This window comes from Pinus tabuliformis, chromosome 1_2, assembly GCF_031772625.1.
Source record: "Pinus tabuliformis cultivar Carrire ecotype Pingquan chromosome 1_2, CPIR1, whole genome shotgun sequence".
NCBI lineage: Eukaryota > Viridiplantae > Streptophyta > Pinopsida > Pinales > Pinaceae > Pinus > Pinus tabuliformis.
Window position 1 is genome coordinate 68,592,137 of NC_142298.1, and position 24,436 is coordinate 68,616,572.

A 24,436-nucleotide genomic window follows, 5' to 3' on the forward strand; every position below is an offset into this window, starting at 1 on the left:
GTTAAGTTCTATTAATATAAGAGTTAATTAATTGATTGTGATATAAATATACTAGTTGTTCAAACTTTTAGCCTTTGACTAGATTCTTAAAAAAACTCAGTGCCAATAACCAACCTAAAATAAAAACATCGTAAAAGGGTTATGTCAATAATGGGGAAGTACGTAATATTTTACATATCATCAAAACTTTTGTTAAAATATATAAAATTATGAACTCACGATGTGGAGACTAGTCTATTTGTATGGGGTTTAGTTCTCATTAGGTTATTGGTTCAAATTTCACAAGAAGAATAAAGGGTAAGAGTCCTCTGAGAGTTATAATTTTCTCATCGAACATCAAAATTTGATATTTTTCTATCCAACATTAAAACTAGCCCAAAAAAAAAAAAAAAAGGTAAATTATTTATAAATCATGAACACATTTATCACTATATATAAAACTGCATGACTCATATTCTAATCTAAAGCCACTTTGATTAAAAAAATTCAGACTCATATTCTAATCTAAAGCCACTTTGATTAAAAAAATTCAGAAATCCATCCAAATACCATATCTGCAAATAAACTAAATGACAATTCACCATAAGCAACCTAGAGTGACATGAGAGATCATTGATAAACATACAAACATAGGAGGGATTTCATTTATCAAAAAGATAACCGTAGTAATATTAAATTGTCCAAAATTCAAATGGACAGAAGCATTTGGTAAATGTGAGGAAACCGGCCTTGAATTAAATTGGTGATACAATATAATTCTCATTTATGAACACACTTTAAACAAATTACTTTCAAAACCAACATTGGGACTCCAAAAACATTAAGAAAATTTTCAGGTTGGCCTCTTCAAACGGACTAGTCTAAATCGATAATTTCAATTTTGGTTTCTTGTTTACGTCCTCCAGTACTAGCTACTTGAACTGGACTGTGACTTCCATTACCTACCATGGAATGATTTGGGTTTACCACACATGTCTTCTTCTCATGTGGCACCATAGACTTTGTACTGCTAACATTTATTTTATTTGGTGTACGTCCACAGTTGTTATGGAGTCTATGCTTAATGACATCGACCTGGAGCACAAATACGTTCTGTAGTTCACGTACCAGCTTAAAAACACATTTATCTCCTTCCTGCAGCCCATTGCTAACAGCAAAGGCTCCCCACAAACATTCAGAAGCGTTCTTATACAATGAAAACGGAACCTCCCAATTTTTCTTCCCATACAGAAGCCTTAATTTAAACGATCCTTTCACCCTTTCTTTCCGCATCCAACGATCAACAAATGCTTTTGGAACATTCTGCAATGTATCACAAAGAAATCCATTAAATTGTTTCAAAACTTGTGATTTCTGAGTGACCAGCAAAAACTACAGAATGGACAGGAAAATGCGCATATATATAACAACCAAAGGGTTCCTAGAGAAGTGTGCCAATTTCTCCCAGAAACAATAAAAGCATGCCTTGGTAAATGTGGCCAAGAACATAAGTAGGAAGCCTCAACCAAATCCAACGAACACCTTAAATTGCGAAAATAAATTCAATGAAGTAGAGTGCCTGCCTGGTAACTTTAATATGGATAAACTAGATTAATTTAACCATTGAATAGTTAAATGAACATTTAACGTCAAACATGTGTGCACAAAGGTTAACATTGAAATAAAACTTTAGTTCCTCTCCAAACAGTCACTAATTGATTAAATCACCATGAACATGTGTGTAAAGGATGCACTCTAATAAAGTGTTGTACTATATAAACAAAATATGTTCTCACTAACAAAATCCCTCCATGATAACAACAAAACATAAAACCCAACTTAAAATGTACCACCACCAATGGATTATTATATCAAAATTCATCATCCAACTTTAGGAAAATGTAACATCACCATCAAATTATATGTAGTATCCACATTTCTAACTTAAACTTAGGAAATAATATATCAATGAGGGCATTAACATCATGAAACATATCCCCCCAGCTAATGTCTAGCAAATGCTACATCATAAATTAAATTGCCTAGAAAATCCTACCATAGCAACATCATAAGAAAAGGGACTTAAAGAAATGATAACCCCCTTCATTTATCAAGTGTGTGATCTACAAATCGACAAAATATTTTACCAAAATAGTTCATTGCAACATATCTTATATTATGATAAAATATTTTATTATGTATGTTTATTTCCTTAGATTTTATATTTATGATCACTAGCTTATTGTCAAATTTACGAAAATAACTCAAATACAGAAATGAAAGAACAAGCAAGTGAACACAAGATGTATCATAGGAAACCCAAAATGGAAGAAAACCCAACTAGAAGGTGAAGACTATTCTCTATTTTCTTTTCTTCAATTATGAGAATGTAAATACAAAGAAAGGGACATTCACTATGGAGTTGTCTATGATACCATGGCATAAATAGATGGTACAAAATCTTCTTCATCCTTTGTTATGCTCTTCAATTCCACTCCTAGATGCTTTGCTCAATTATGGAATAAGTACAATGCTAAAATTATGGAATCCCCTCATCCTATCAACCCAATATTTAACATAGCCTAATAGTCATCTAGGGTTAGAGTATTTGCATGCCTTAACCCTCAAATAGTGTTAGGTTTTGGACCTTATAAAATCTTCTTGAAATTCCACATCTGGCTAGCCCCACATGTGTGAGTAATGGGAGTTAATGTGGCATTCACTTGGTACGATGGTGGTTAACAAGGTGGGTGAATTTGTTGGAGGCATAACTTCTGCATATAAGCTCTAATTGAAATTATTTTTGCATTATTGGAAAGAGATCAGTGTGTACAACAATGTTGAATCTATATAGCTACTCTCACAAAGTTTTGACTATAAGAGTTGTCATTTGGTGCTTCAATATGGTTTTGGAAGGTTCTAGACCCCGAATCTCCAAATTGGGCCCTGCAAGCCATTCCCCCTAATTTTTCCTCCCAAAAAACACTTAACATGGATGAAAATTATATAATGATCCATTCTGAATCATACTTCCCCATTTAGGGAGATTTTAAGTCCCAAAAAGATTATTAAATGAGGTGATGAAATTTTTCCTCTTTCTTCTCCTTTGAGTACCATTTTTTCTTTCCTAGAGGTAGTCCTTTCAACTAAATTTACCAAAAGCCATGCTTCCCTTGTCTAGTAGTTCTAGAATTTGTTAGATCTACGACTTTTGTGATCCATAATGTAGATATAAGTCTTTCAGATTAATCACATTGTTAGGATTTTGTCGACGATTCGAACCAACTAATGTGGTTCATCCTCGGGACAAGTTGAGAAATCTATCAATCATAAGGAATAAATAGTATGGATGCATCGTTGCCCATAGTTAGTTGTCGGTAAATTAGTTAATAGGTAAAGTAAATAATTATTTAATAATTAGTGGTAAGGAGTTATTTTATTAAAATATTCTATATTTAGTTAAAAAATAGTTGTTATGGAATAATTTAATATTATTGATTTATATAAAGTAATTATTTAATAATAACAATTTATATAATCTTATTTATTTGTTAGGGTTGACTTATTCATATTAAATAAAATACATTTGGTTGAAAACTAGCGGTTAGGAATAGTACAATTTAAAATATTTTATTTCAATATGTTTTAATAATTATTTATTAATATTATCAATTTCTATATTAATTATTTATTAATAATATCAATTTTATATTATTTGTTAGAGGATAGCTTATATCCCTTAAATAGAAGGATAGCCATGATAAATTATATAAAACTAGAGTCAAAGGTTTACTAGAAAAATATTAATAGTTATTTTAAATTGTTATGCACAAACACATTTTAGTCGTATAACCAATTTAATAAAATTGCAAAAAAAAACAACTAAGAAGAAAAACTAAAACCTCAAAAATGCAAAAAAAAAATGATAATAATAATAATAAGGATAATTGGGGATAAATGTTGAAACCAGAAGAAAATAATGGCAAACCAGAAAGAAATAAAGAGGAGAAAGGAGAAGAAAGTGTTGGCATTATGATATAAGTATTGTCCTTGATGGCAACTCTACAGGTCAACTCGATTTTGATAAGAGGCTAACAAGAATATTAAGAGGCAATAGGGCAGTGGTATAGAGGATCAGGAAGATGGAACTAAGGTCTATTGATCAGAATAAAGTAGTTGAAGGAAGAAGATGATGTAAAAGCAGTTTAAGAGATACACGTAGGTTCACTTAGTCCAAACAGCATATACATGCAGGTACTCAAAACAGAAATAGCGTATAACATATACACGCACTCCCACTGAAGGCAAAGCGCGTACATATTGAAAACCATGGCTTTGGTTCGAAGTATTTGATCCAAGGTATCTTTGGACCATGATATTGACCCTAGGTATTTAGTCCGAGGTATTCGGTCCCTGGTATTTGATCCAAGGTATTGGTCCTAAGTGGATTCAGTCCATGGTATTGAGAAAGGCCAAAAACTATATAAAGAAGAGAGGATCATAAGGCCAGATGTGCAAGTGAATAAGATTCTAAGGAATACTTCTATCTGAAGTATATTTTATGTTGCAGTATTATGTTTTGGACTAGAATTAAAATATTTATGTGCACCTTGAGTTCAATGTTAGATCAGGATCATGAGACCTGAAATGAATTATTCTTGAATGATCTGATATTGGTTGAGGCTAGATCTGATGTTTTGCGTCTGTTTTATTCGTTATTTATCATGATCTGGGTTTGACTGAAGTCTGGAATTGTAGCAACGTTTTGAGTCAATATTTGCAGATCTGTATGCAGGTTCGTCTCAGCAAAAGGGCGTATACACACAAGTTTTTTTCTTTCAAGTAGTGTATACAAAAGAAAGGCTTGATGTTCAGAGATGACTGATCTATCAGATCAGTGTTGCTGCTGCTATTTTACTGTTTTCCGTCAATGAAGTCCTCTTAGATTTGAATGTAAATATGAATGCATAAGGAGGTTGATATTTGATTGATTGTATAAGTGAGAGGAAGTGTTTTTTGTTGCCTGCCTGTGTAAAGTTCTGTAAGTTGACAATAGATGTTCAGTACATTGCTGGTTGGTATAGTTTGTGATTAAGAGATTTTGTGATTCAGAATCTTTAGAGGTATACACAGGTTGGGGTGAAGGAAGTAGCATATACATGCAAGTTTTCTTCATTGAAGTAGCGTATACAGTCTAACACATGAATTTTTGAGGTTTTAGTTGGTTCTGAATTTTGATACAGGTTTCTGGGTTCAGCATAATGTTCTGATGACAGTGATCTGATTGTTTCAGATTAACTGCATGTTGGTTGATGAAGTTTGAGTTTCTAAATTTCTGATGGGTTATTGATGAGTCAAGGTCTTCATATGTCTTGATATGTGCTAGGAGCATCCAGTCTAAAAATTCATGAAACATGGTCCCTGGTGGAAGAGTGGAGTTTTTTGTAGGCTGGCACCTACGTACTAGTAAACATATTGGCTAGTACAAGAGCTAGGGGGTTGTAGCTCCCTTCCAGTAGAAGCTGGAGAACGAGAGAAGGTTGTAACCTTCTGCAGGTAGAAGCCTACGTACTGGTATGAGTCTGCATCAATACAAGATTGTAAACAGATTTTCTTATTATTAAAAGAAGACAAAGACGACAGCAGCAGGTGGTTTTCACCCACATTGGGTTTCCACCTTAAATCTTGGTGTTCATGTGTGAGGCTTATGTGTAATGATTTATTATGTTTATATTGCACATGGTTAATGTTTAATTATTGATGAAGTACTGATGCACTGATTAAAGATCAACATATGATGAATTAAATGAATCATAAGTTTACTACATAAACGTTGGTTGCCTTAAAGGCAGTTGTGTGTACACGCTAGTTCCCCTGAAGTAGCGTATATAAATCTGATTATGAAAAAGAAAAATTCTTGATCTAATAATACTGATTCACCCCCCCTCTCAGTATTATTTCCAACAATTGGTATCAGAGCAAGTCCTTCAAAAGAAGCTTTAACACTTGAAGAAAGATCCATCAAGATGAATAATCACGAAAACATGGGATCCATCAGACCACCAATATTCGATGGGAGCAGCTTTGTTTATTGGAAAATAAGAACCATAGCCTATCTACAATCTCTTGGAACAGATGTCTGGGAAATTGTGGAAGGAGGATATAAATTTCCAACAACAATTCCTATAGACACGGCAGGTAAAAAGCAATATGAAACCAATGCCAAAGCTGTCAATACTTTATTGGGAAGTTTGTCACAATCAGAGTTTTTCAAAGTCATGCAGCTCAAATCAGCCAAAGAGATATGGGACAAAATCGTTCAGAGCTATGAAGGAGACTCTAAGGTAAAACGTGCTAAGCTTCAAACTCTCAAAATTCAGTATGAAACCCTTAAGATGCATAGTGATGAGAGTATAGCTAGTTACTTCTTACGTATAGATGAGGTTGTTAATTGTATGAAGAAATAAAGGAAGTTACTTTAGTTGAGAAAATTTTGAGATCCTTGTCTGCTAAATTTGAATCAAAAGTGTCTGCCATAGAAGAAAAACAAGATCTGCATAATATCACTATGACACAGCGTCACGAAATCCTAACTGCTTTTGAGATGAGAAAAGGAGGTCCATCAGATATGAGAGAAGCAACATTTAAAGCTTTAGCAAAAGGAAAAGAAAAGGAAGAACACAATGAATCAGGACACATTTCAGAAGAAGAAGATGAGGTAAATTTTGTCAAGAAGCTTCAACGGGGTTCTGGAAGGTTCAGAGGTAAGATACCTTTCAAATGCTTTGCTTGTGGTAGAGTCGGTTATTATGTTGCCAGATGTCCTCATAAAGATAAATACGAAAAAGGAAAGAAATATGCAAAAGGGAATAGGAAACAAGTTGTGAATAGAAGGAGTTACTATACTCATGAAGATAGTGATGGTTTATCTAATAGTGATGAAGATGAAACTGGTCAAGATTATAGACTTCTCATGGCTTATGATAGTGATGATTTTTGGGATAGTTGAGAAGAGAATAGTGATGGTTTATCTAATAGTGATGATTATAGACTTCTCATGGCTTATGACAATGATGATTTTTGAGATGCTTTAGAAGAGGAAAACTTTCATGAAGAAATCTCTAAACTGAAAATATGTTTAGAAGAAAATAATATGATCATAGATACCTTGACATACCAACTTGCTGAAAAGGAAAAACACAATGAAAAATTAGAATGTGAAATTGTGGGTCTAAGAAAAGATCTTGAGAAAACAATATCTCTCAAACTTAGATTTACTAAAGGATCAGAAACTTTAAATGAAATTATCAAAGTTCAGCGTTCTCCTCTGATAAAGACAGGTCTTGGATATACTGAAGAAGCATCTCAATCACAGAAACCATCAACCTCCACCAAAAGCTATCATGATGCAGCAAAGACCAGTGAATAGTATGACAATCGTTAGCAAAGGCATAAAGCTGATCACCAGGTAGATCATACTCAATTTTCTCCAAGGATGAATATCAATAGAAGCCACAACCAACCTCAGGAAAATCATACTCAATTTGCTCCAAAGATGAATATCAATAGAAACTACAATCAATAGGTAAATAGATTCGATAGTCGTAGAAATTTTTTTAATGGGCAATGTTTTTCATGTCATAATTTTGGGCACAAAGCTACTCAATGCGTTGCTTAAAAAACCATCATGACTAGAGAAGCACGAAATCAAAGGAATGTAATAGGGATTAAGAGAAGTTCCTATAATAACTTTTCTCCTCTTGAAAATGAAATAGAATGCTCAATTTATAACAACTTTGGTCATGAAGAATCTGAATGCAGGAGAAAATTTCGGCAAACACCTCAAAAGGAGCAAACACCATTAAATCCCAAGATATGGAGAAGGAAAGAATCTCAAATAGAAAGATGTGGTATAGCCTTGTATGCAGAAGGACAAGAAAATCAGTGGTACATTGACAGTGGATGCTCCAAACATATGACAGGTGACAAAGAGAAACTTCACTCATATAATGCCTTAGAAAAGGAAAAGAATGTCTCATTTGGAAATGACACTCCAGCTATCATAAAAGGTAAAGGTTCTGTTTTCTTGAAAGAAAAGGTTAAAGCTGGAAATGTTATGTATGTAGATGGTTTAAAGCATAACCTGTTGAGTGTTAGTCAAATGTGTGATCAAGGAAATGAAGTGGTGTTTCGATCAAATGGATGTGTTTTTCGTGAGCTTGATACAGGAGAGACCGTGATCAAAGGTACAAGAACTCCAAACAACTTATACATACTCAAAGGAGGACAACAACAGTGCTATCTAAGCAAAAATGATGAAAACTGGTTGTGGCATAGAAGATTGGGACATCTAAGCTTTTCTCAAATAAGAAAAGCATGCAGACTCAAGGCTATTCGTGATCTTCCAGATATCAGCATCCCAAAAAATACAATATGAAAACCATGTCAAATTGGTAAGCAAACCAGAGTTCACTTCATGGAAAAAGAAGGGTCAGCTAGTAAGCCTCTTGAACTTATCCATACTGATTTATGTGGACCAACAAGGAAAAATTCACCTCGTGGAGAAGAATACTTTATTTTGTTCATTGATGATTTTTCCAGAATGTGTTGGATAGGTCTTCTAAAGCATAAAGATGAAGCATTTGAAAAGTTCCAAGCCTTCAAAGCTTTGGTTGAAAATGAATCAGATCGAAAAATCAAATGCCTCAGATCTGATCGAGGAGGGGAATTTATATCAGATGAATTCTTTGACTTTTGTGAACAACGCGGAATAAAAAGGGAATTCTTCACTGCAAGAACACCTCAGAAAAATGGTGTAGTATAAAGGATGAACATAACAGTTCAACAAATGGCTCGAGCCATGCTAGATGAATTTGGAACTCCTGCAACCTTCTGGGGTGAAGCTGCATTCGCTACCATGACTATTCTCAACAAAGCAAATGTTCGAGTAAATAGCACTCAAACTCCACATGAACTTTGGTATGGTAAGACTCCTATTGTAAAATACTTTAAAGTTTTTGGAAGCAAATGTTTTATCAAAAGGACTGATGAAAAACTTGGTAAGTTTGAACCTAGAGCAGATGAAGGGATTCTTCTTGGTTATTCTTCCAGAAGTAAAGGATATAAATGTTATAATAAAAGACTTGGGAAAATTGTTGAAAGCATTGATGTTGTAGTTGATGAAGCATGCATAAATCCAAAACAGATAAAATCAACAGAAGATTATGACAATGAGGAAGATGGGGATTACTTTCCCACATCAAATCAAAATTATATTGAAGAAGAAACCAATGAAGCACCAGAAGAAGATATAATGGTAGAATAAAAGACTTCGTCCAGGTATGTTCAGAAAAATCATCCAGAAACTCAAATTTTAGGAGAAAGGGAGGTTGGTGTACAGACAAGAAGAACTATTACAGGGACCTCAAGCTATCTAGCATTACTATCCTCCATCGAACCTCAAAATGTAAATGAAGCATGCAAAGATGAATGTTGGGTCAAGACCATGGATGAAGAACTTGAGCAAATTGAAAAAAATGACACTTGGGAATTAGTTCCTAGACCTCATGATAAAAATATTATAGGAACTAAATGGATATTCAAGAACAAGTTGAATGCAAATGGAGAAGTCATTAGAAACAATGCCAGACTTGTTTGTAAAGGGTATGCTCAACAAGAAGGTATAGATTTTGAAGAAACTTTTGCACCTGTTTCTAGACTTGAAGCCATAAGAATGTTTCTTGCTCTTTCCAGTTTTCAGAAATTCAAAGTATACCAAATGGATGTAAAATCAACCTTCCTTAATGGAGATTTAGAAGAAGAAGTTTATATTGAACAGCTAAAAGGATTCATTCTTGGAAATGATGCAAAACTTGTATGCAGACTCAAAAAGGCTCTCTATGGTCTGAAACAGGCTCCAAGGGCTTGGTATTACCGTCTTGACAAATATCTACACCAAAAAGGTTTTACAAAAGGTTCTGTAGATAGAAATTTATATACAAAGATTGAAAATGATAAATTGATAATTATTATTGTTTATGTTGATGATATCATTTTTGGTAGCAATGAAGAATCCATGAGTCAGAATTTTGCTTCAGTAATGCAGCAAGAATTTGAAATGTCCTTGCTTGGTGAACTTACCTATTTTCTTGGTCTACAAGTTCAGCAAACTAAAGATGGTATTTTTCTTTCACAAACCAAATATCTCAAGCAGATCTTGAAAAAGTACGGAATGGAAGATTCTAAACCTGTATGTACTCCAATGGTAACAGGATGCAGTCTCAGCTCAAATGATGAATCAACAACAGTACATCAACCAACTTACAGATCCATGATTGGCAGTCTGCTTTATCTAACAGGTACCCGACCTGACATCATGCATGCAGTAGGAATAGTTGGAAGATTCCAAGCAAATCCAAAGGAATCACACCTTCAAGCAGTCAAAAGAATTTTCAAATATCTTCAAGGAACTCGGGACTTTGGACTATGGTATCCTAGAGATGCAGATCTTACTCTTCATGCATATACAGATGCAGATTGGGCAGGAAGTGTTGATGATAGAAAAAGAACTAGTGGTGGTGCATTCTATATGGGTTCCAGGTTAGTGTCTTGGTTCAGCAAGAAACAAAGTTCAATTGCTTTATCTACAGCTAAAGCAGAATATGTGGCTGCTGCATCTTGCTGCACAAAACTACTTTGTATGATGCAAACTTTGCAAGACATTCAGATCACATGTACTCCACCCATCTCCATTCTATGTGATAATACAAGTGCCATCAGTATGTCAAATCTAGTCATGCACTCCAAGACCAAGCACATACCCATCAAGTACCATTTTCTATGAGAACAAGTGCTTGAACAAAAGTTCAAATTGGAGTATGTCCCCTCCAAAGAACAGGTTGATGATATATTCACTAAACCACTACCCAGAGAAACATTTGAATATCTCAGACAAAAACGGGGAGTTGTTGCTTCATCATCCTGCTGTTAAATCCAGTTTTTCAGAGGAAGTTTACTACACGCTGGTTTCATGAAGTATATGCACAGGTACACGCATGTTGCCTTGGCTGAAAGCGCGTATATGTTTTTCTAACAAAAAAAAACAGTGGTAGCACAGGTTCAGGGGGGCGTTCACATTCCACACTGTTGGCATTATGGTTGTTGAACTCAACTATTTATTAGTTGCATCAGTCATTAGTGCGATATAACTTCTTCTGTCATGGTCTATATTTCAATGAGTTCTATTGGTCATATGAAGTAATTTATTTCCCCAATATCCTTGGTATGGATGATGTAATAATTGTTGTATTTCTGTCATGTATAAACTTTGGTATATCCCCACTTGGTTGGGCAGATGAGTCAAATATGGTGTATCCCCACTTGGTTGGGTGATTGATCTATGTATAAGTTCGTGGTCATAGGGAGGTCATACTCACTTTGTTGAGTTATAGTATCATGTTATTATATTGAATCATCTCTCTGCAGACTCGGCATGTACTCAAGGAGAGTATGGATAACATCATGCAAAGGAGGAGATTAGAGTGGTCCGCCCTTTGCCCTTGATGTCAAAGGGAGAGAGTATTTTGGTGTTTTGGTGTTTTATGGTATCTCTAATAGTCTTTACAACTTGCAGTAGTCAACACCATCATGGTTGCCATCAAGTCCAAAGGGGGAGATTTTTGGCATTATGATGCAAGTATTGTCCTTGATGGCAACTCTACAGGTCAACTTAGTTTTGATAAGAGGCTAACAGGAATATTCAGAGGCAACAGGGCAGTGGTACAGAGGATCAGGAAGATGGAACTAAGGTCTATTGATCAGAATAAAGAAGTTGAAGGAAGAAGATGATGTAAGAGCAGTTTAAGAGATACACGTAGGTTCACTTAGTCCAAGTAGCGTATACACGTAGGTACTCAGAACAGAAATAGCGTATAACGTACACACGCACTCCCACAGAAGGCAAAGCGCGTACATGTTGAAAACCATGGTTTTGGTTCGAGGTATTTGGTCCAAGGTATCTTTGGACCATGATATTGACCCTAGGTATTTAGTTTGAGGTATTCGGTCCGTGGTATTTGATCCAAGGTATTGGTCCTAAGTGGATTCGGTCCATGGTATTGAGAAAGGCCAAAAACTATATAAAGAAGAGAGGATCATAAGGTCAGATGTGCAAGTGAATAAGATTCTAAGGAATACTTCTATCTGAAGTATATTTTATGTTGCAGGGTTATGTTTGGGACTAGATCTAAAATATTTATGTGCACCTTGAGTTCAATATTGGATCAGGATCATGAGACCTGAAATGACTTATTCTTGAATGATCTGATATTGGTTGAGGCTAGATCTGATGTTTTGTGTCTATTTTATTTGTTATTTATCATGATCTGGGTTTGTCTGAAGTCTAGAATTGCAGCAAAGTTCTGAGTCAATATTTGTAGATCTGTATGCAGGTTCGTCTCGGAAAAAGAGCATATACACACAAGTTTTTTTCTTTCAAGTAGCGTATACAAAAGAAAGGCTTGATGTTCAGAGATGACTGATCTATCAGATCAGTATTGCTGCTTCTATTTTACTGTTGTCCGTCAATGAAGTCCTCTTAGATCTGAATGTAAATCTGAATGCATAAGGAGGTTGATATTTGATTGATTATATAAGTGAGAAGAATTGTTTTTTGTTGCCTGCCTATGTAAAGTTCTGTAAGTTGACAGTAGATGTTTAGTACACTGCTGGTTGGTATAGTTTGTGATTAAGAGATTTTATGATTCAGAATCTTTAGAGGTATACGTAGGTTGGGCTGAAGGAAGTAGCGTATACATGCAGGTTTTCTTCATTGAAGTAGCGTATACAGTCTGACACATGAATTTTTGAGGTTTCAGTTGGTTCTGAATGTTGATACATGTTTTTGGGTTCAGCACAGTGTTTTGATGACAGTGATCTGATTGTTTTAGATTAACTGCATGTTGGTTGATGAAGTTTGAGTTTCTAAATTTCTGATGGGTTATTGATGAGTCAAGGTCTTCATATGTCTTGATATGTGCCAGGAGTATCCAGTCTGAAAATTCATGAAACGTGGTCCCTGGTGGAAGAGTGGAGTTTTCTATAGGCTGGCACCTACATACTAGTAAACATATTGGCTAGTACAAGAGCTAGGGGGTTGTAGCTCCCTTCCAGTAGAAGCTAGAAAATGAGAGAAGGTTGTAACCTTCTGCAGGTAGAAGCCTGCGTACTGGTATGAGTCTGCACCAGTACAAGATTGTAAACAAATTTTCTTATTATTAAAAGAAGACAGAGACAACAGCAACAGGTGGTTTTCACCCACATTGGGTTTCCACCTTAAATCTTGGTGTTCATGTGTGTTGCTTATGTGTAATGGTTTATTATGTTTATACTGCACATGGTTACTGTTTAATGATTGATGAAGTACTGATGCACTGATTAAATATCAACATATGATGAATTAACTGAATCATAAGTTTACTACATAAACGATGGTTGCCTTAAAGACAGTTGTGTGTACACGCTAGTTCCCCTCTCTGAAGTAACGTATATAAATCTGATTATGAAAAAGAAAAATTCTTGATCTGATAATACTGATTCACCCCCCCCCACCAGTATTATTTCCAATAGAAAGGGATGATGAGTCATGAAGAGAGAGCTGGAATCCAAATCTTACTCAATATAAAATATTTTATATTAAATTTTCCATAACAACTATTTTTTAACTAAATATAGAATATTTTAATAAAATAACTCCTTACCACTAATTATTAAATAGTTATTTACTTTACCTATTAACTAATTTACCAACGGCTAACTCCGGACAATGATGCATCTATACTATTTATTCCTTCTGATCAATAGATTTCTCACCTTGTACTGAGGATGAACCACATTAGTTGGTTTGAAACGTCCACCAAATCCTAACAATGTGATTAATCCGAAAGACTTATATCTAGTTCTAGAATTTTTCTGCAAAACTATATCTTTTCCAACTATAACTAAGCTTCTAGTGTTATGTCCTCTATGGTAGGTAGGAGTTAGGACCTACTCCTCATTTTCTTGATCCTACATGGAAGGCTCATAGAGTTTCAAATTTTCCATGAAAGACTCTACTTGTTGCCCTAAAAATAAGATCAACAATAAATAGAAATTTGAAAATGACACTATATAAATCAACAATAAATCTACTACCCAAAACCCATTTTTTTTCCTTTTATTTATTTATTAATTTAGAAAAAAAAAATCATCACTCAAAATAAAAATTCAATTGTTTCCCTTTGATGGGAAACCCCCTCATGATTTCCATCCCAGGGAAAATTTTAGGGGTTAATATTCGCAGGTGGGCTAATTTTCCATGCTTTTTCAAAAAAAGATTTGTCAATTTTCATTTTTTTGTAAAATGATTCACCCAAATTTTAAAGTACACCATTATTTTACCTTAAAAATCGCCAAAATATTATATCGACTAATAAAAAATCATTGGAAATATAAATATTTCTATAAAAATATCAACAAAAAGTTTACAATTTCATATTATGGACTAGTAATATTCGCCAAGGTTTCTAAACTTTAAGATAAATTTCCATCCATAAAATTTTCCCTGCTCCATCCAAGTTGGAAAGTTGAAACTATTGGGTCACATGGCTACATCAATGTGTTATGGTTCCAACCAAAGGTTGTTGAATTTTCCATGGTCTCCTGGTTTTTTATACTTTTTGTCCCACAATAATACTATGTCTCCCACCTGGAAATCCTTTCCCTTTTCCTTGTGGTCAAACACCCTCTTGATTTGAGCCCAATATTCTATGAACTAGGTGAATGCCACATGGTTGTCCTCTTCCAATTGCACCAATCTATCAATGTGATATTGCAATTCCTCCTAGTTGGAGGTGAAGTGTTGCATGAGCTTATACACTAGTAGCCTCAAATTAACTAAAAGAACCATGTCTAACACACAAACCAACTCAAATGGAATCTTGTCGATAGCACACTTCTTATTGATCTTGTCAACCCATAGTGCATACTTGAAATTTTTGTCCCAAACACATTTTTTAAATCATCAATTATTTTCCTAAGATCCAATTCAAAGTTTTGTTGCTCGATTTGGGCAACCCGCTACCTTTCGAATAATAATTGGGTGTATAAGCCAATGTAACACTATACTAGGAACAAAAGGAGACCAACTAAATAGACTTGAAAATGTTGGTGTTTTTCGTGGTAATTGTGCTTGGGACCCCAATCCTAGTAATGATATTATCCTCCAAGAACTAGACAATGCTAGCGTTGGATAAATTCCTTAATGGAATTGCCTCTACCCACTTGGTGCAGTAGTATGTGGCAGAAAAAATCGAGCTATAACCATTCTTGGAACTTTGTTTAAAATTTTCAATAAAGTCTAACCCCCACATTGAAAGGGGGCATCCACTATGACCAGGTCGAACGGTAAAATGGGTTGCTTTTTCCTCCCCTAAAACCTCTAATAAGGCTGACATGTATAAATAAAGGTTTTTGCATCCATAAATGGAGTATGCCAGTGGTATTTGGTGTGCATGAGCCTGCACAGTGGTTTTGGGCAAGAAATGGTCACCAAACACTCCCAAATGCAACTCATGAAGAAGGTCTTTAAACTCATCTAAATCCACACAAAATAAGATAATACCATTAGTATTTCTCCATCCTAGACCACCCTGCACAAAACAATGCAAATTACTTTGCAACCAAAGTTGTATATATCACATCTACATTTTATTTAGGTTAGGGGCACATGATAATTTTTTCAATTAAAGATAATATATGAATACCAATCAAAATGATCTAACAAAGAAGATCAGGAATTCATGTGTCCCTCTACCTGCATATGCTATATCATGTCCAAACTGCTCTTGGCCGTGATATTTGCTAGTCTTTGGCTCCTAATCAATGTGGTAGGCTTGATATCCATATCATACTTGTATATCTTGGTTATCCACCTCCATCTAGTTCCATGACGTTCATTTTCTACCAATACATCTTTGACCATTGTGTGTGGAACATAAGTAATTAGTCTGATGTTCCAAAAGTAGTTTCAAAAATAACTGAAAGCCTTCACCAATGTATAAGCCTATTTTTCCATTAACTTATATTACAACTCAAATGCTTGGAAAGCATTGCTCATAAATGCTATTGATTGCTCCATGCCCTCATTATTTTTTCGTGAAAGAACAACAACCATGTTAGAGGCTAACGAAAATAACTAAAAAATTGTACCATAATTGGGACTTGCAAGAATTGGTGAGTGACATAAAGCCTGTTGATATCCAAGAACACTCACTTGGTCTCTTCATTCAATTTCCAATTGTGTCTCTTCTTTAACATATATGAAATAGACCTCATTATCTATGTGAATTTAGGAACAAAATGCCTCATGAAGTTGATTTTGCCAAAGAAGGACAAAATTACTTTATTATTTTCGGGGAGAGGAATCTCTTGTATTTTCTTCTCTCTTAGGGTCTACTTGCACACCATCCCTGGAGACAATATGCCTCAACAACTTTCCGTAAAATACCCCTATGACTAAATTCCTGGGATTTTATTGATATGCCAAGTTACCTAGATTAGTCAAAGATTTTTCATAAGTGAGTAACATGGTCATTACAATTCTTATAAAATTCAATCATGTCATCTTGTAAAAATATTATGAAATTGAAAAGATAGTTAGAGAATGAAAAATCCATACCATGTTGGAAAGTAGCTCTTATGTTCATGAGGTAAAAGTGAAGTGGATAATCCATGCACCTTGTTGACTAGAAGAAAGGTGGAGTGAAGTGAGGGTAGAGTAGAGAGAGATAAACCAATGCACAATAGTCAACTATGAATAGAGTGGGGTGAAGTAGTAATGTGCTAAAGTTAAACTAAAGTGAACTTGGGTGGGGTGGAGAAATCTAATTTAAATTAAAGTGAAGTGAAGAAAGAGAGTGAATGCACTTGATTAGCTCAAAGAGAATGCGTCGTTAACTCTTTCATGCATGCATGTGATGCAATTAAATCCCTGAAGGTGCCAACTCAATCCTCCATCTATGCATGCATCCCCAGTGAACTCTAGTTGACCTTGCATTCTCTCTAATGACTAAAGAACTCCCGCAATTGACTAATAAACTTGCCACATCAATATTGACTCATATATGCATCCATATTTTTCCATTTGTCTCAACCAGAACCTACCACATGTCATTATGTGAAATTGCCACATGTCAACTGCTACAAATAGACTTGTTATAAAAAGACATGACAAAAATAATAGTCCCCATGAAAAATAGTAAAAATTAGAAAATGTCTAAAACAACTAGGAGAGATTTTCTAAAAATGGCATGTCTAAAAATAGGCACTTATAAAAATATAAAGTCTTCGCATGCTCATTAAAATATTCTCATTGGATTCGATTTTCTGCGAGAAGTCCAAATATGTGATCAAATATGACATGCAACCCTTGATAAAAATAACATTATCTCACATGTCACCTAAAAATAGCTCATCAAAATTGTGAGCTCACTAGGATCTCAAATATATCATCATCACTGACATGCAAGTCTTCCAGCCTTGTCTCCTAAAACATAGGAGCACTACCAAAAAAAATATCTCTCCAATATGATGAAAACCATATTCAATATTTCTTTTTGAATCACAATTACATCACTGAACCATTCACATACCTTAATTCTATAGTACCACCCTTGGCTCAAGAAAATATATATTTGGAAATTCCTTTGAATACTAGCCTAGTGAAAAGTGTTGGTCCTTAATCCTCCAAATTTGCAATGGGGAAAACCTAGGGGTTAATAGTAAGGGATGGCATAAACCTTGTTTTCTATTGTTAGGCTTGTTGGTACAACAAATTATGCATCCCAAAATATATAAAGTGATATGTAAACTGTTGTGAATATTCCATTGGGCAATTTGTCACAACATATTTGATAAAATAAACCAAAATCAATAATATGAAGGTTAAATTCATAGATTCTAGATTTGTTAATAATTGATTTTCTACCTACGCATGAAATAGATAAAATGCGGAAAATATAAACCAATATAATCACACACCAACCACAATGAACACATAGGTTTTTATGGGAAACCTTTATACGAGAAAACCTAGCTGAAAGGTGAGACTGCTCTTCTCTCGTTTTTCTGGGATGGAAATAATGCAAGTATAAAGAAGGAGACACTCTCTTTGGAATTAACTTAGACTCATGGTGTGTTAGGCTACTACATGGCACTAACCCCCTCTCCTATGCTCTCTAACTCCCACCCTAGTTGCTTTACTCTACTATGGAACAAGATACAATAACATTGAAGGAAACCATTGCTCCTCCTAATGGCAAGGTTTTAATATAGCTCAGTAGCCAACTAAGGGTCAGGTTTGACTTCTTCAACTCTCAATTAGAGTTACAAATTTGATTATTCTAGATGCTTCTTTATTTTCCACACATGGATATCCCTTTTGGCATGAGTAATAGAGCCGATACGACATTCTCTCCAACTGTGGTGGTTAAACTAGAAAGGTCAACTTCAAGCAGGCATAACTTTTGCATATGAATTATGATTGGCATCTTTCTTGCACCATTGGAGAGGGCCGAGTGTATAAAATTGTGAGGGAATTCGATACAAGTGAAAGTAACTTTGTTTAATGCCTCAAACTGGCCTTGGAAGGTTGCAAACCCCATTTCTCCAAATTGATACCCACCAATAAAAATGATTGTGCAAGTCAATTACTCTAATTTTTCCACTGTGAAAACATTGAGACATATGATCACTGAGCTACAACTATTCTTGGAAAATACACACACTTTTATAATTTTTCGATTGTCTTCCCAACACCAAAATATCCTATAATATTGGAGGCATGAGTCTCTTTGATAAGTTATGAGTTTTCACCTTTAGGGACACATAACTTTTCTATCATCTAGAGTAACCCATTTTGAAAATGATATTCAACCTTACCCTCACCCTATTCAACAAGAATTTGGCCTATAGCGATAGAAACACCTCTTTAAATTATTCATCTTTTATTTATGCCTCTTTGTATGCATCATTAGTAAAAGGTTTTGTCACCCACCCAAAGTGGGTGACTCCATAGGAGAATTTTTCTCCTATATTTGTCTTCAGTCAACAACCATCAACCCTTGAAAAACACCAATGTAGTTGATATATTGTGCCATTTGATCTCTACTCCCTAAGACAGTCATATGTCCCCTCACCCATATGTCGAGAGCATATGTTTGAAGGTGGGTAATCCAATCCTAAAGGTATGTTTTTCATTGTGCAATCATGTGCTTATTCTTGTTTTACCTTGGGCACTTTGGGTATGGATTATTGGGTGACTTGGAATAAGGAAGGGTTTGATTGTAGTTTTGTTCCCTCATCTTAAATGGGGGGTTAATAATCAATTCTAGTCTTGTGGGATCTCCCCTATTGGCTTATAGCTTCAGGAAGGGCACTACTTGCGAAACCCTGATTTTGGTAGCATGGTCCCATTTTACCATTTCGTATTTTTCATTCCCCTATGCACATTACAAGCCTTATTTCATCATCTTCCCTCTCTAGGTCCACATGACCATCAGGTCCACAAGGCACTAGTACACCCCCTCCCCTTTTCCACATGTTTGGGTCGGACCTGGACATGTTGTCCCAAGAGTTTGATGCAACTAAAAGAATGTTAAAAGCGTATCATGGCCACAAACAAGAAACAAAATAAAATAATATTATAAAATACAAAAGATGGTTGGGACATTAAAATAACACGTGGGAAAAAGCCAAACATGAGCTCTACCCCTTATCATTATGGCCATCACCTTGGTTCCTAGGGCCCCATGAGTTCCCCCACATCATTAAAGAACCCATGCATGTCCCAATCCCTTGGTGGGTAAGGAATCACCCCACCTTAAGGGGGTAATATCTGCTTATATTATACACAACATGATATCATCTCCTGGAACCCCAAGCATTAAAACAAAGAAAAAACAAGAAAATGCAAAAGGATAATGAAGAAGGGTGGAAAAACAAAGTCGAGGGTAACTCATGTATCCATGATTTCTTCCTCCTACATATATACACCTAAATATGTGGACATCCCTCATCATTACCATCCTTGAACCCATGGCATTTGGCTTTGAGAGCCCTTGTGTCCCTATCCATCTCATCATTATTCACATGAACCCTATCAATTGAAGGTTGTACCTTGGACCTGTCTTTCTCCTTAGGGAATGAGAACACCTAATAGGGTTATTTATTAGCCAATCCTACCTAGTGAAGTAACACTATTACAAGCTTATAGCCCCAAATTTGGGAGGGAATCCCATTACGAAGTCCCAAAGAGTTGAAAATTGTAACTAGGTTCAGTATTAATTATGATGTAATTATAATCATGACATTGTATATTATTTATAAAGAAAGAAAAACAAATTATATTTAATTTTTGGAGTACGGGTTTCATCGTCAAGTTTGAATCATAATCATGTTCTTTGTGATTTTAGGTCTTCTAGGTCTTTCTAGGATAAAGAATAATATTGGCCATGTGTCATAGTCCCATTTGGACTCATTGTAATGAAGAAAAATATTTATTTTGTTGATAAAAAGCCATGGATAAGCCCAAGACCAAGTCGGCCCAAGAAGCACATTAAGTCGGCCTAAGGGGAGGGAATTCAACCCTCAAGAAAGGCTATATAAAGGAGTGAAGCTCGACTCATTTGGTCACTCATCTCAAGCAAGTTCGATCTGTAATAGCAAAAGTGAAGAAGAGTATCTAGAGGACAAAGAAGAGGAGAAGTCGAAGTTTGTCAAATAATCTATTTTCCTTGTCTCGATAGGGTTTGTGAAGCTACTAGTTGCAGTTGGACGAAATTTTGAAGCAGTTGCAGGAGGCCGAAATTCTGTTGTAAGGGCCAAAGTTGTAGCATCAAGGAAGCAGTATCGAAGTTTTGAAGTTGCCACAAGCAAGATCTTGCTGGGGGATGGCTTAGGGCTTGGAGGGCTTTTTGGATTTGAACTTTGGGTCTTGGAAGTCTCTTTTTTAAGTAGATTCTAAAGAAGAAGAGAAGAATTTTATAGGTTTTCCCCTTGGAGGGGTTTTTCCCTGGCTTGGAGCCTATATCTTGTGTACTTTGTCTCTGTGATTTTCAATAATTTTTGGTAATTGCTTGATGAAGATAACTAAAGAAGTAATGAAGAACCAACTAACATCACAATCTATTATCATGATAAGGAAAATAAGTTATAATCTACAAGTATCCATATTTTCCAACATGAAATTAGAGTCAGGTTCAAGGAGACTGAAGATCACAATTCAATTGGCACTATGAGAAGGTTTATGAAGAAGGGTTTTAAGCTTCTTAAGAACCTTGCTACATCCATCAAGGATTGCTTGCTAAAGATAATCTCCAAGATAGAAAAGAAATCAGTAGAAGAAAGTTTGTTCTTCGCTTTATCCGGTATCTTCAAGGACAAGAATGTATGGGTTATCAACAGTGGTGCGTCTAGACATATGACGGGAGAATGTAGTCAACTTCAGACCTTGTCAAAAGGAAATTCATCTCATTCTATAAAACTTGGAGACAACAAGAGCTATCTAGTGAAAGGAATTGGGTCTACATCATTGGAGCTTGAGTTGGGTGGAAGCATTCACCTCAATAACATTTTATATGCTCCAAGTTTGAAGAAAAACTTACTTTCTATTTCTTGTCTAGAGGATAAGGGTGAAAGAGTTGCTTTTGTTGATGAAAATGTTTTGGTTTGGGGTAAGGGATATAGTATTAATGAAGCAAGGGTGATTGAGATTCGTGAGGGGACATTGTATAGGCTCTATACACATTTAGCTCAAGCCCTAGTTCACTTGGAAGTGAGTCCTTTCAAAATATGGCATAGAAGGTATGGACATCTTCATTATCATATTTTTCCATCTCTGAGTCAAATGGTTAATGGCATCCACGAAATAAAGGAAGATCATTAAGGGACCTATAAGGGATGTGTTCTAGGAAAGAATGTAAACAAACCATTTGCAAGTAGTGATACAAGATCTAAGGAGAGTTTATATCTCATACATTCAGGATGTATGTGGACCTATGGCAGTCAAGTATCTTGGTGGGCATCAGTATTATTTAACCTTCAATGATGATTTCTCAAGAAAAACTTGGTTATACCTCCTCAAGAACAAGGATGAGGTATTTGAAAAGTTTCAGGAGTTCAAGAATGAAGTGGAAAACCTAACCAAGAGAAAGATCAAAATTCTAAGGTTAGACAATGGCGGAGAATACACCTCCATAGAATTGATAACTTTCGGAAAGGAAGTGAGAACCAAGAGGGAGCTCATTGTTCCCTTTAATCCTGAAAAAAATGGTGCATCATAATGGAAGAACTATACTATTGAAGAATGTGTCATAACTATGCTACATGATCAAGATCTCCCTCAATTCCTATGGGGAGAGGCATGTATGGCAACTATTTATTTGCAAAATCGAAGTCCTCACAAGATTCTCAACAACATGACTATGGAAGAACTATTTACAGGAAAGAAGGAGAGTGTGGATCATATTTGTATATTTAGGTGTCTTTTTTATATTCATATACCCAAGGATAAGAGAAAGAAGTTAGATCCTATCAGTTTGAGGGGCATATTTGTTGGCTACAGTGCTTCATCTAAAGCATACAAAATATATATTAAGGAGGATCGTTGAATTGAGGTAAGCAGATATGTCATCTTTGATGAGAGTATAGCTTACAAGAAATCAAAGGATGTTCTAGTTGAGTTTGATGAAGAAGAGATACCCATATTTGAGGATATCTCTAGGGATAATGATGGTCAAGAACCGAGACATACTCAAGAAGATGTTGAAAGTCCTTGTGAGCATGTACAACAAGTAATTGTTCTAGAAAATTGTCAGAGGCATGTTTGGCTAAAAACTACTATTCAAGAGACAGAAGGACATACAACATCGGGGACATCCAGGGAAAGCAAGAGTCCAAAGAGGTATTCTAGATATGTTTCATACATGACAAAGATGATTGAAGTAGAACCTTTCTCGTCTGAGGATGCAACTAAGCATCAAGAGTGGAGGAGTGTAATGTAGGAAGAATAACAGTCCATAATGAAGAAAAACGTATGGGAGATTGTCCCTTGTCCAAATGACAAATTTATAGTCACTTCAAAATGGATTTATAAGATAAAGCACACTGCAAATGGGATAATTGATAAATACAAATCAAGGTTTGTGGCAAAGGGATTCTCATAGAAAGAAGGGATTGATTACGAGGAAACCTTTTCTCCCACAACTAGGTATACAATAATAAGATCACTTGTTTCGTTGGCTACTACTATGGGATGGAACATCCATCAAATGGATGTCAAGACAACTATCCTGAATGGGACCATCGATGAGGAGGTTTACATTAAGCATCCTCAAGAATTTGAAATAAATCAGAGGGAGGTTCATGTTTGCAGATTGAACAAGGCTCTATATGGCTTAAATCAGGCACCTAGGGCTTGGTATGGAAGAATGGATGTGTACCTATTGAGACTTAGTTTTACCAAGAGTAATGCATATCGTAACCTATATATCAAAGTGGTCCAGGGTGAACCAATTATCATACTCTTGTATATGGATGATCAACTAGTCACATGTGTAGAACATCGAATTCAAGAATTCAAGAAACAGTTAACAGCTGAGTTCGATATGAAGGATCTTGGGATCATGCACAATTACTTGGGACTAGAAGTATGACAGAATCTAGGATAGATATATCTTGGTAAAGGTAAGTATATGATCAAGACTCTTCAAAAGTATGGCATAATGGATTGCAAGCCTATGATGACTCCAACAATTACCAATTTGAAGAAGTTAAGGAGTTCAAACTCTAGTCTAGTGGATCCTACTTGCTACAGACAATTGATTGGGTCCTTGATGTATCTAGTAAACACAATACCAAACATTTTTTTTGTAGTAAATGTCATAAGTCAGTTACAGATGGATCCAAAACATGATCATTATATTGAAGCCAAGAATATCCTAAGATATTTGTGTGGGACTATATATCACTACCTCTGGGACACTGGTAATGAAGTCCAACTCGTGGGATATACAAATTCATATTGGGGTGACAACGAGATAGACAGAAGGAGCATGACAAGAGGATGCCTCATCATAGGATCTTCCATTATCTCATAAATGAGCAAAAAGGAGGATACAGTTTCTTTGAAAAGTGTTGAAGCTAAATATGTTGCTGCAAGCGAGGTCTGTCAAGAAGCAACGTGGATCAGGAAGTTGTTATCAGACTTGTTTGAAGGACTGCTTAGCCCTACATGGATACATTGTGATAACTAGAGTTGCATAAGATTGACGGAAAACCCAATGATTCATGCTAATATAAGCATATAAACAAGTTCCACTACATCATAAGCTTGGTACACGATGGGGTCATGGAGCTGCACTAT

The 24,436-nt window shown here is 35.4% G+C and overlaps 1 protein-coding gene across 1 annotated transcript in view; it reads right to left on the bottom strand.

The window, feature by feature from the left end:
* Positions 1–767: 767 nt before the first annotated feature.
* LOC149204455 (B3 domain-containing protein At5g18000-like) overlaps positions 768–24,436 on the bottom strand; it is a 165,665-nt gene continuing 141,996 nt past the window's right edge. The window contains exon 4 of the mRNA XM_089393295.1: positions 768–1,302. Coding sequence (XP_089249421.1) covers positions 856–1,302 — 447 coding nt within the window. The 3' untranslated portion in view covers positions 768–855. The remainder of the gene's footprint in view (positions 1,303–24,436) is intronic.